The sequence below is a fragment of the Conger conger genome, chromosome 8 (assembly GCF_963514075.1).
Source record: "Conger conger chromosome 8, fConCon1.1, whole genome shotgun sequence".
Classification (NCBI taxonomy): Eukaryota; Metazoa; Chordata; class Actinopteri; order Anguilliformes; family Congridae; genus Conger; species Conger conger.
Window position 1 is genome coordinate 18,067,785 of NC_083767.1, and position 13,940 is coordinate 18,081,724.

At 43.2% G+C, this 13,940-nt stretch overlaps 1 protein-coding gene across 1 annotated transcript; it reads right to left on the reverse strand.

Moving 5' to 3' along the window:
- Nucleotides 1–734: 734 nt before the first annotated feature.
- On the reverse strand, nucleotides 735–10,731 carry klb (klotho beta). The gene is made up of 5 exons (XM_061251958.1): nucleotides 10,006–10,731; nucleotides 8,457–8,970; nucleotides 6,169–6,437; nucleotides 4,575–5,748; nucleotides 735–1,144 (listed from the first exon to the last, which is right to left on the reverse strand). Exons 1-5 carry the CDS (start codon nucleotides 10,729–10,731, stop codon nucleotides 735–737), a joined length of 3,093 nt encoding a protein of 1,030 aa, XP_061107942.1.
- Between the last annotated feature and the right edge of the window lie 3,209 nt (nucleotides 10,732–13,940).

Genomic DNA, 13,940 nt, shown 5'->3' on the forward strand with positions numbered 1-13,940 from the left:
CATAAATAGGCACTTTTATAAGTCCTTTATAGTCTATGTTATAGTCATGTCTAACTGTAAGCAAGGTATTACCAAGAACCATACTCTGAGTAACAGTATTTTACATTATATCTTACAATGTGTATTTTAAAATGATCTTTTTCATTGCTGGCCATAGGGGCAAATAAATTACTGTAGATGTCAGTATTTTCAAGCTAGTACTTCACTGCACACTTACTTAAAGACTCAATTGTTTTGTTCAGCAATTAGCATTAGCATTAGCTTTTGCAGCGTGCATGTTCTTATACCTGGAAAAAAAAGTCATTCATTTGTGTTTAGTTCTGAAAATGTAACATTTTAATTGAAACTCTTTTAGTCTGGCTGTATACATTTTTTATACCACAACTGACTGAAGATTATGTTTTTAACCAATGGTGAAAAATGAAATAGTCAAATGGATTATTGTATGTACAGTATATTGCAATTTTGGGGCATTATATAAAAAAAGGGAATGCTTTGGTTTTTAATTTACCTATAGTTGTTCTGCACAACTGATTATCAATTTGAATAGAGATCATATTGATTAGCAATGATGTGTTGCGCAGACTTTGGTCAACTCTTACTGCAGGACAGAATGTGCTCCTTTTGCTGATAAGTGACAATCTACACTTACAGAGCCAAAAGAACAGAAATTGCGTCACTGTCCAAATACACACACCGCATAAGAGGAAATAAGTTATTTTGGGATGCAGTTTTCAGCAGCTGTCACTAAAAATATGTGGCCCTCTGTGCAAGGGCACCCTGCCCCTCAGCCTCCCGCGGCGGGAAGGCACGGCACGGGGTGGGCCCCTCGTCTTCCTCCTGGCCTGGAAGATGACGGCTGATATCAGCAGGGCAAGCGTGAGGAAGAGGCACGCCCCGAAAAAGAGCAGCGACCTGTTTCCTGTAATGGCGCTGCACAGGGCGCAGGCCTCCTGTTTGCACGACTCCCTGTGAGCTTCCGCCGGGCCCCCCCCTCGGGCGATGATCTCTCTATATGCCGAGACCGAGGCTTTTGGGGCCGACTGGAGGTGGGAGGAGGAGAAGAGGCCGAACTGAGGCTCGTGGCGGTCCTGCAGCTTCCAGGCGTAGAACCCCCTCAGGTTCACTCCGTCCACCTGGTAAGCTGTGGAGGACAGAGGAGCAACATCAGCCTCACGTCCACCGTGACTAATGGCCCACCAACACCAAGAACTAGTATAACTGTTACCAGAACTATAATGGTAGCAATATGAGCATCTATACTGATGAATAATAACGTACTGTAAATAATATCTTGGCTATGTCACCTGCCATTTTACATGTGACAACCTGTAAAATTGGCAGAAATGTTTTTGATTGGCTATCAGTGTTTTATCGTTCATGCAGCTGGAAAAAATTCCTCTGAATGTTGTCCCAATCATATATTTTCTCACCGTTGTTGTTGTTTTAATTGTAGTGTGGACTCCATCCACTTGAGTTGATTTTTAAAACGACATATTTATAGTTAGAAATGGTATGACATACAGCATACAACCCTGGAGTGCTTTCCCTCACCATGCACCATGGATTCAGAATGTGAATATGGTGGGAGACAAATGTTAGGGTGTGCAAAGAGCCAGTTATGGGCTATGTATGGCTGCTCTGGCCCATCCATCTGTGCTGGTGGAATCATGATGTTGTGGAGGGTGTCCACAAGGTGATCAGATGGGCAGTATTATAGGGGCCAAGGTTGGCATGGTATTGGAAAACTCCTACACCTCCTCCATCTCTTATTTTTACTATGACTCTCACTGCAGCATTGGCATCTACATTTCACCAATACAGGAGAGCAAACATGTGGCTCTTTTATTTGTGTGAAAGTTGTGATTGCTAATTGAAACTGTTGTAACTAGTGTTTAAACTGGTGAGGAAGTAATGTGGGTAATTGGTCATTTGTGTTTACAATTTTGAATGGCAGTGCTTTCCATGTGAATACAAGAAATTACATTAGTACAAAAGTAGAGAAAGTTTAGCAAAAAGTGTGAGTGGGAACAAAGAACATGCTTATATTTTTGCAGAAATGGTATACAGGTGGTGGCAAGGATGGTGCAGTGGGTAGCAATGCCGCCGGCCGGGGCCTCTCTGTGCGGAGTTTGCATGCTCTCCCCGTACTCCGGTTTCCTCCCACAGTCCAAAGACATGCAGGTTAGGCTAATTGGAGAGTCTAAATTGCCCGTAGGTATGAGTGTGTGAGTGAATGGTGTGTGTGCCCTGTGATGGACTGGCGACCTGTCCAGGGTGTATTCCTGCCTTTCACCCAATGTATGCTGGGATAGGCTCCAGCCCCCCTGCGACCCTGTTCAGGATAAGCGGGTTAGGATAATGAATGAATGAATGAATGGTATAGGGGTTTGATGAGTATAAGGGTTTGGTTATTGTGTTTGGTTTGTGTGTAAACATTAGAAAATAAGTCCATCAGTGGAAGACAGACCTGAGTCAAATCTACAATTGTTTTTGATACAAAATACTTTTCTGTGCTTAATTGAACTTGTCTGCACTCAAATTGAATGCAGGTTTTGCACTTTTTAAGAGTATTTCATAGGTTCCATAAAGTTCAGTAAAGTGTAGAAAAATAATTGAATAAAATAAAAAATGTATGTATTTCACCGAGGTCTGCTGGATAAGGCAATTTGTCTTTTTCTCTGAGTAAAGAATGTAAGAGCAATTTATTTTTAAGTTACTGTACTTTATTCTGTTTTTCATGTTGTTCCAGCAGTGAATAAAACTTGATTTTATAAATGGAGAGCATGCATTGAATCCACATATTGTGTTTTTGGAAATAAAGTCAGTGCACTATGGAACTCACAAGATGTCCAGAACTCACAAGAAGTCTCTATCAGGTTGAACCCTTATCTCACCATATTGGTTATGTTTATCTTGAGTACAGTCCCACCTACAATATGGAGCAATATGTGGCAAAAGTTTTTGAAGGCTCATTACCTGATGCTTGTTATTTGAAACCCAAAAACTGCATGAATTTAAGAGAAGTCAGTTTTTCTATCATTACTAAACTTATGTGTTGTCATTACAGAGCCAGCCAGATGTAGACTCAGTGTCAGGGGTCACCAACCCTGTTTCTGGTGATCTGGTTTTCATTTCACTACAACCTCAGCAAAGCACACCTCATTCAACAGCTGATCCTTTGAGCTGCTAATTAGTAGATCAGGTGTGCCAAATTTGGGTTGCAATGAAAACCTACAGACAGTAGATCTCCACCAACAGGGTTCGTCAATGAAACTCTAGTGATTTTTGCTTATCATGTCAAATGCTCTTTTGAAAGATATTAATATTAATATAAAATTAATATTTCTGTCATTTTAAACCGGCACTGAGAGACGGTAAGCGCAAGTATCACAGCAGCTAACGTTACTAAAATAAATATACTGTCATTATCACTGAGCTACTCACATCTGTTTTTATGTACTTATGCACTTTTTATGATTGCAAAGGTCCGCCATAAAGACATATTTACTTGTGACAGCAGATGATAAGGTTGTGTGTTTGTCTATGATACTGCTGGTAGGACTGGCACCTTTGGCCTCTGATGACACAAACAGCTTATAACCGTGATACAATCTCCATTGCTAGCTGTTGCATTGACCTAAACAATTCCTGAGCTAGAGTAATTATAACAAATACTTACATGTTTATGTTCGGAATGGTAAACATTCTTGTATGGTAGGTCACCATTGTCTGCTTGCATTTAATATACATTTTGTGACCTTGAAATTATATCTGCATTCTGAGTGGTTTTGAGATATTGACCTTCAAAGATTCCAAAGTGAATGGGTACTAAGCAGATGCAACCTATTAAACTGAATTTTTTCATATATAAGCATTGTTTTTTTTGTAAAACTTCAAAGGTCACACTCTACAATAAGGTTCATGAATTGGCATTAACTAATGTCATGGTGAACATGAATTAACGATAGACAAGTAGATTAATTAAGCATGAAATTAACTTTTCATTAGTTAATGCATACTAATGTATTTCTACATGAATATTTATACATTAGCAAACCAAAGGATGAACCAAATTAGTTAACCAATAACAAACACATGAACTGACTTTCATTCCATAATGATAATGGATAATGGAGTTGTTAACATGAATTAATGATATACAAAGGCATTAATAGAGCTGTACACATTAACTTCTCAGTAGTAGTTAGTTAACAACTACATTAGTTCATGACAAAAATGTGTGACTACTTCACCCATAATTTTGTTCCCTATCCACAACATATTTATGACACTAACTAAAAATGTCAGTTAGAACCTTAATTCTAAGTTCTCGATTAGCCATTAACAGGGACCTCCCTCGAGCAGGCTTGATTACATTGTACTACTAATACCTTCAGGACTGTGGAGAATGCAAAGCTATTCAGACTAAGACAAAATTACAATTAGTGTTCAGGCTGCAGAAAGTCATGTTCGTGGTTGAGTAAAGCAGAACATGTGATTCATTGTTGTAAAAAGGGGCAATTGTTCTAATCGATGAATAAATAAGTTAACAAGCCTGACAGGAAACTCACCCTTTAGCGCCTCCTGGAGGTAACTTCTGAGGTAAAACTGTCTGAGCCGGTCATCCTTGGCAGCCTGGTCATCCACCCCGCTGGCTGTGATGAAGACGCTGGTCGCTCCGTACCGCTCCTTCACCCAGCGGAGCACCCGCCGCAGGCCCCAGGGCACCAGCGTCTGGCCCAGGTTCGAGGAGGGCCAGGTGGGGTCGGAGAGCAGCACACAGTCATGGTCCAGCGAGCGTCCGAGGCTAGTGTTAGTGCGGCGGTACGACACCAGACGGGTGGTGAAGTGGTTGAGGGCGATGAAGTCCAGAGCTCCCCGGACCTCCTTCCTCTCCAGCTCTGTGAAGCGGGGCAGAGAGGAGCGAGAGAGCCCCAGACTCCTCTTCTCCTGCAGGTACTCCCTCACCTCCACCGGGTAATCGCCTCCCTGTCGCGTCCCATCCCCCTCCTTCCCCCCCAGGAATGGCTCCAGGAAGTAGGCCAGCTCGAACAGCAGGAATCGCTGGGAGGCGGCCGTGTGGGACTCCAGGAAGGGGTTGGCGGGCTCCGCCCAGTCGGCGTGCAGAGAGAAGGACACCAACGCCCCCTGCTGGGCCCGGAACTCCCCGTCGTAAAGGCGCCAAGCCGCCGTGTGGGCCAGGACGAGGTGGTGGGCCGCTCTGTAGGGGTCGCTGGCATTGTAGGCTTGGCTCAAACGGTTGGGCTCGTTGATGGTGATCCACACTGACACCCACGGCCCCAGCTCTCTGAAGCACAGTTTGGCATATTCCCTGAAGGCTTCCACGATGCTCCTGTTCAGCCACCCGCCGGCGTGGTGTAGGGGGGCCGGGAGCCCCAGAAATGGGGGGTGATGGGTGGGGTAGTAAAGGGTCACCATCGGTTGGATGTTCCTCCTCCTCAGCTCCTTGGCCATGCAGTGGTAGTACCTCAGGACCTTTCTGTCGATGACTGAGAGGTCTCCGCGGGGCAGGATGAGGGACCAGTTGAGGGCAAAGCGGTAGTGGTCCACCCCTGTGGCCTGCAGCAGGTCCAGGTGCTTCTGAATGGCCAGGAAGTCAGAACATTGGGCTCCACGCGTCTGGAGCCTCACCCCCTCCACCGGGTGCAGGTCCCCGTTCCCGCTCATGTTCCAGAGGTACAGGTGGGGATCGGTGAACTGTGGGGAGAAAGGTCTGAAGTGCACCTGGGAAAAGAAGAAATCTCTTCAAGTGTGCAGACTGTAGAGCCTTGAGTTTTTCATTCGAGAATCAGGAGTCACTACAAAGCTATAAATGCATGTGGAGAAGCATAGTTTTTATCCATCTTCCTTTCTCTTTTGGAAATCTGGATATGAACGCCAATCTTCCTCCTGCCTCCTGCTCATGTTTCTCACTATTTCTACCCCCCCTCTCAATTCAACTCAACTCAAATGCTTTGTTGGCACGACATATTTCAAAATACATATTGCATTATCAAGTGTAATGATAACAACAATCAATCACAGTAGCAATACAAAAAAATCCAGCAACAATAACAGTAAAAATAATGGTAATATCTATTAACTATTAAATATTATTGTTTGACTCAGTTCATTATTAGGTTTCTCTCTCACCCACTCACTCACCTGCAGAGTGGAGTCAGCCACACCCCAGTGAAAGTCACAGGGAAACCGACCCTTTACATCCTGGTTATCCTCAGTGCTGGGGTAGCCGTTGTCAGCGATAACTCGTCTGTAGGACTTAGCAGAAGTCTTGGGAAGCCTGGCCCTGTCTGGGCTGTTGAAGTCCACGTAGAACAGCCCCCGCCTCACTCTGTAACCATAGTTCCACTCAAACCCGTCCACCAGAGACCAGGCCGTGTAGCCAAACACCTGGACGCTGTCATGTACAATTGCTGGAAAATATGCACAGATAAGGACATTGACAATTTACAAGGGGCGAGACAGATGGTCTTAGTGCTGTAGGTCAGCTTTAAGCGCAGCTACTCTCTTTTGTGGGACTATGATTAGATAAGGTCGCTTTTATTTTAACCAATTTTTACCACTGCCCCCACCCCCACCCTCCTCATGGCTTCTCAAGAGCACTTTTAACATCATTGTAAATACACTTCCAACCTTAAGTGACCTGCCTGGTAAAAAAAAAAGAAAATTTGAAAATGAAGAATGCAGTATAACATGTTTCATGGTTGTCCTAATGCTGACAAAAAAGAAAACTATTTTTACTCCCAGTCAGAAATTCTGTGGAAACCTGGTGCAGATGTAATTACAGTGGGGTGTTACATTGTAAATGTCTGTTACAATGAATCTGTATGTGAGCAAAAGCAAACCTGAGCTCTAAATGGTATAGTGTTAAACATGAGACCTTTCTGCAAATTGTAAAGCAATTTTTTATTTTCATTTTTACTGAAAAAAAAGGAAAAGGGTGCTTTGTAAAAGTTTGGGATTAGGACCATTTTGGATTATTCTTTGTAACTTTTTAAAATGGTGATACTCGTTTGGGGATTCAATGAGTGAGTATAATTCCAGGGCTGAACTTTTTATTATTTTTATTCTGAACTTATTATTGGCTGTTGACTGTATTGTTGTATTCTAGCTGCCAACTGTGGTCTGCTAGATTGAAAGTTGATTGTACTCTTCAAGGGTTCTGATTTTCTGTATGCTTACACTAGGACTCGGAACTGTACTGTCCTCTCAGGTCCTCTTTGCACTTGTTCTTGTGTTTGATTTGCACTTTGTTGTATGTTGTTCTGGATAAGAGCGTCTGCTAAATGCCATGTAATATAATGTAATGTAATGTAATGAAGTAACTCCATGCGTTCTAAAGTATCCAACTGCAGTGGCTGTTCTTTCTGGTGTTAACAACCTAACTGTAAACAGTTGTCCAAGGATGTCGGAATGAAGATGGTTCGTTTCCACAAAGAAGGAGAAGGCTACAAAAACTCTCTAATGTTTCCACTGTCAGAAACCTTATTTGAAAATGGAAGAAAAAAATGGAACAGTTGAGGTAATGGCAAGGTCTGGAAGATAGAATGACTTGAGACCTGGTGAGAAATGCTCAGAAGAACCCACACATCTCTGCAAAAGTGCTGCAAAAAAGAGTAGCAAACACAGGTCTAGTTGTTCACCGGACAACAATACAATGTACTTTAAACAACAAAGACCTACATGACAGATTTTCCAGAAAGAACGACCTCAACACAAAATTAAGCATCTGGTGAAAATGGTGAAACCTTTGTAGATAAGAACACCTTGCCAACTGTGTATGGAGGTGGATCCATTATGCTTTGGGGTTGTATCAAGAAATTCTAGAGGCTAATATTGAAAGGTCTGGGTTGGGTATTCCAGGGTATTCCAGCAAGACAATGATACAAAGCATACCTCAAAATCAACAATTAAGTACCTCCAGGAAAGTTGGATGAAGGTTTTGGAATGGCCACCACGGTCCCCAGACTTTAATATTATTGAAAATCTGTGGAGAGATCTCAAACAGGCCGTACATGCAAGGAGGTCGCAGAATATTTCTGAGCTAGAGGTGTTCTGCCAGGAAGAATGGGGAAAATTTTCTAAATCGAGAATTGAAAGACTCTTAGCTGGCTTAGAAGCGTTTACAAGCTGTTATAGTTGCCCGAGGAGGAGTTACAAAGTACTGAATAATAGGGTTCAGAAACTTATGCACAGGGCCTTTTTCCTTTTTTTATTATTTTGAAACAGTAAAAAATTCTAATAAAAAGTAATCTTGCTTTAGAATTTGATGAAATGTTCATGTTTAATGTTGTTTACAAGGTCAGGTTCCCTTCTGTTCACTTAGACATTCATTGTAAAAAGCTTTTTGATACCATAATACCATTAGTACATATTGCAGATAGTCTGACATTTAAATGACATTCCTTTCTGCGCAGTTCTCAGTTGCTCACCTTGCAGAACTTGATTGATGAACTTCTTCATCAGGTATATGGCCACTGTGTCTTCGGTCTCCACATTGGCGTCTGAAAACCACCCGTTCTCCGTGATGAGCACCCGAGGGTTCCCGTACTCCAGCTTGATCCAGTTCAACACCTGCCGCAGATCCAGCGACACCTGCTGGCCATATCGGGCCAGCGTTCGTCCGAGACGGATGTTGTTGGGACCGAACGACAGGGCGAAGAAATCGGCTGTCCCCCGGACCTGCAGCTTTTCAGCTTCGGTGAACGCGGGGAGAAGGCCCGGGTTCTGCTGTTTCAGTGAGGCCGGATAGTCTCCGCCACCGTGGATGGGCTCGGCAAACCAGCCCAACACGGCCTCCATTGACTCCTGGCACCGATCCACGTTGGATGGGAAGTCCTTGCTCTGGATTGGCTGCATCCAGTGGGAGCCCAGGGTGATGGACACTTTCCCCTTCTGATGGGGGCGGAAATGGCTGTCGTATGTGTGCCATACCTTTGCATGGGCCTGAAAGCACGGGACATCAGCAGTGGTGGTCAGCAATGAGACCCAATAATGAGGATATCCACACAGCACTCTCAAAAAGTCATGGAAAATATTGGAAATATCACTCATATTCCTCCGTTAGTCATTGTGTAGCTCTTCACATTCCATTGTCTTAAATAAGTAGCCCCTGATATTCATTAATTCATCTTTGTAATTATTTTCCACTGCTTAGTCTCAGCGCAAAGTTGTTGATGAGGTGTACTTTGACCTCCAACACAAACATGAACCTGTTTGGTATTCTGACCTACAGGGCGGTCTGTAGCGTAGTGGTTAAGGTAAATGACTGGGATATGCAAGGTTGGTGGTTCTAATCCTGGTGTAGCCACAATAAGATCCGCCCAGCCATTGGACCCTTGAGCAAGGCCCATAACCCTGCATTGCTCCAGGGGAGGATTGTCTCCTGCTTAGTCTAATCAACTGTATGTCACTCCAATGTCAATAATGTAATGTAACAGCGACAAGTCACCCAATCATCATAGATTTTTGCAGAAAATATCTAAATGAACAAATAACTTTTTAAAATAAAATTTCAAAAAGAAGTAATAGTTCAATTAAATTATTCCAGATATTTTCAAATGATGCTGTTCACTCACTCTTGTTTATACTTGTTTACAATGCAGTCTGCATCTTGTAACATATCCATAAGCTATTTAAACATGCAAACAGTTCTTGTATCTGTTACCAAAAATTTTAACTGTCTATTCTGTATTCAGGACTACATACATGTAAGAATCTCTGTATCCGGGACTAAAAGGAGATTAAGGAGAAATATCACTTCAATTCATTCCTTGTGTGTATGACACTGACACACATCAATCATAAAACAATTGGATACATTTGTCATTGACAGTATTTTGGCACATAAAAGCAAAAAAGAAGAAGAAACCCAGTGCGACCGGGACAACCAGAACTGAGAAGCAGCTTTTAATCCTGCACTGCGAGACGACTGGGAGAGAACAGGTGTGGAAGGGCTGCATCATGCCTGAGTTTACTCACCCTGATTAGATTGTGGGCCACGTCGAAGGTCGCCCTGGGGTCATGAGCCTCTCCGGGGGCATGCAAACCCGTTCTGTACCCCTGCCAGGCCACCAGAAAGGGGTTATGCACTGTGATCCAGTACTTCACGCGCGACCCGTACGTTCGGAAGCAGAAAGCCGCGTAGTTGTCGAATATATCCACCAGGGACTCGTTTCGCCATCCGCCATAGTCCACCTGCAGGGTTAGTGGTAGGTCCCAATGGAAGAGGGTCACCACGGGTTCAATCCCCTCCCGCCTGAGACGGTCTATCACCCTGCTGTAGTGCGCCACCCCTGCGGGATTGGGGCCTCCCGTCGTGGTCCCATTGGGGAACAGCCTGGGCCAGGAGAGGGAGAAGGCGTAGGAGCCCGCTCCCAGGTACTTCAATGCGGACACGTCCTCCTCCCAGAGCCGGTAACTGTCGCTGGCCACGTCCGCCGTGGCCTCAGGAGACCAGGAGCGAGCAAAGCGGTCCCAGATGGACGGCCCTTTCCCTTCCTGGCTGCAGGACCCCTCGGTTTGGAAAGCCGAGCTCCCGGCACCCCACACGAAACCTTTTGGGAAAGTGTCCCACAGGAACAGCTGATCCTCGCTCACGGGGTCAGGCTGGGGTTGTCGCCATAGCGCCCGACTGGTGTTCGTCAGACAGGTGACGCCACGGCGGCCGCACAGGATGACGACCCAGATGAGAGGAGCGAGGGCCATCCCGGGGAGTCTTGAGAACCCCATCAGATGAGCACCGGCTCGGTCACAATGGACAGGAGCATGGCTGGATCATCCTTGGGCAGGAGGCCGGCGTCTCAGGGGTGTACCATACGGGAACATGACAGCTCTTTGGAAATCGGAGGTAAACAGAGAGAAGCAGAGCGCGGTACACATCTCACGAGGGCAGTCTCCATCTGACGACTTGACCCAGGTGGACTTCACTATCTCTCAAAACAGCATCAGCCCAAGGCACTGTGATTGCACAGAAGGAGGATCGCTCTGTCAATGATTATCCTGGACTCTGATCCCTACCAAGGGTGAGAAATCGAGAGGCGAGCACCACTCTGCTTATTTTTTATTCTCTCTCTCTCTTTCTCCTCTCTCTCTATTCTTCCCCTCCTCTTTCTTGTCCTCTCAGACTCTTCCCACACGTATCCCATTCCTATTTGTCTTCCACTTCACTGCTAATTGCTCTCTCCATCACCATCCCTCTTCCTCTCCCATTAAGGCGAAATTAAGCAATTGAATCAGTGAAGGGATATTCAATCCTTCCTGCCAGTGTCCCTCTGGGATCACGTTGAACAAATTGCATTTAAATATGTTAACGCTTCATGGCATGTGCAGAACGCGAGTGTCCCCACTGCCTAAGGAAAAGAGTGAACTGCAGCCCCTGTGCAGAAATATGAAGATGTGCTGAAGGTCTTGACCTTAACTGTTCTGTTTGATTTCCATATACATTTTGCCATTTGCAAACAGCAAACCGAGTAGTAATCTCTGTACAAAGACTTGTTGTCGGCCAGCCACCAGATTTGAATCTCACCCAACGGAAATTGTGTGATGACGTTTCAATACGGAAAGGCATATTTGCATTTTGGCAGTGACTCATCGAAACGTGAAGGAAAAAGGTTGAGGAAAACAGATTAGTGATAATGCATTTGTTTTGGTGACAGGGCACTGTTAGCATTGGCTACCTCAAACTCTCGTAAAACAATTAGTGTTGCTCTTAATATTTAAGTTTTACTTTTTACAATTTCAAAGACTGTAAACGAATTAGCAAAGTAAAAGAAGCAAAGTAAAACATGCCCTTGTGAATTTTTCCAACAATGATATTTACAGTGATGATGGTGATAATGATGATAATGACGACAATAATTCTTTCAGTAGGAAAGCACCCTGCCACTTCACTTACCTTCTGCTGCAGCCGATGGTCAGTGAGCCACCTGAAACTCTTTTTCCATTTTAGCAAACCGTTTACTGTAACAACCAGCAGACCATTATAAGCATCTGTCAACACGGGGACCTCCACATGTCCAATCTCAGCAATCTTAAACCCATTTACCTGGGGGGGGGGGGGAGCATCTGCTGCACAGTGCCCTTAGGCTGTAATGACAGTGAAGCTATATTTTTTATTTTATTTCATTTTTTCTTTTGATTAAAGGTCTGATTTTGAATTGCTATTAAAAATGTTAAAAACCATCAAATGTAATGCAGTCTGGCTGTGGAAGACTTAAGAACTCTGCTCCACACAGTAGGCAGTGTAGACAAATAGCGATGATGGTGGATGATGGTGATGATGATGATGATGATGATGGTGATGGTGATGATGGTCCTGATGATGATGATGATGATGGTGATGGTGGATGATGATGGTGACAATGAAGATGATGATGGTGGATGATGATGATGATGATGATGATGATTGTAATGATGATCCTGATGGTGGTGATAATGAAGATGATGATGGTGATGGACCTGATGATGGTGATGATGATGATGATGATGATAATGATGATGATGGTGATGATGGTCCTAATGGTGGTGATGATGAAGATGATGATGATGGTGATAATGATTATGATGATTGTGATGGTGATGATGGTCCTGATGATGATAATGATGAAGATGGTGGTGACAAGGACAAGGACGAGATTTAGTGGTAGAAACTGTGTGCCCTCCGTGGTGTTTGTATCTCTGAGATCTGATTACAGACTGAATAGGGTGAGAAAACATTGTGTTCTGCTTGACCCATTTTTATCATAGCCTGTGGGTAGAGAGCAAGAAGGCTTATTAAGATTAACTGATGGAGATTAGTGAGAGACTTCACAAAGCTGCTGACATATTGTGCAATGGCAAGTAACATTGTTATTGCAAAATTGTTTTTCCGGCTTTTTGAGTGAAGAACTTGATATAAAGGCTGGGCCAAAATCTATTTAAAATATATCCTTAAAAGAATAGTCCAACATTTTGGGAAATTTGCTTTTTTTTTCTATCTTACCAATAGTTAGACAATAAGATTGATATCATAGTATATCATCCATAGAAATATTAGACATCTACAGGCTACATACATGATACGTACAGTATCATTCACAAATCTTCCACTTTATATACCTATCATCTAATTTAGAAAAGAGAAATTTGGACTAGTAAGCTGACAAGTAAGCAAGTAACAAACAGTAAAGTCAATATATGCTCTACAGACAGATCCAATGTATCTACAGCTTGTCCAACTTAACAAATATGAGAAGGAATGTAGAAGCCTTTTTTTGATAAGTGAATAAATACATTTTATACAAAGTATTCGGTTGAACATTTCTGACATTTCATGATTAAACATTTTTTTGTATTTGAACTTTCAGGTATGTCCATCCTGACCTTATATTATCTATGAGTTTAAAATATGAAAGAACATGAGTCAATTTGCTTTGACACTTCATCCTGAGTTCCATATTTGTGCTTGTAATAATTTAGGGGCAAGGGGCAAAGTATGATTGCTGATCATATTTACTCTAGTGGGCGATGCTACTGCCCAATTTATGGTCTTTATTGCTTTATTGTAACAATATGTATGTAATAAAATGTCACCAACAATTGTGATCACAGCAACATTCAGACTTCCCAGAAAGACCTGAAAACAAAGCCTAGAATTGATAAACACAAACAAAACAATGAACGTCATAGAACAGGAAGGATATGAGATAACCAGAACAACCCTCAGGGCACGCAGAGCAAAATATTGACTGTGCCAATTCAATTCTCTTCAAGGGTGGTCAGGTAGCAACACTAGAGCATCTATCATCTGTTACTATGGAAGAACACAAACACTGCTTTGGTAGAAATGATATCAAACTAACGGATGACAATCATGACAATCCTCCTACTTACTAATAAGTGTAACTGTTTCAGCCTGCTTCATACAGTATTATGCT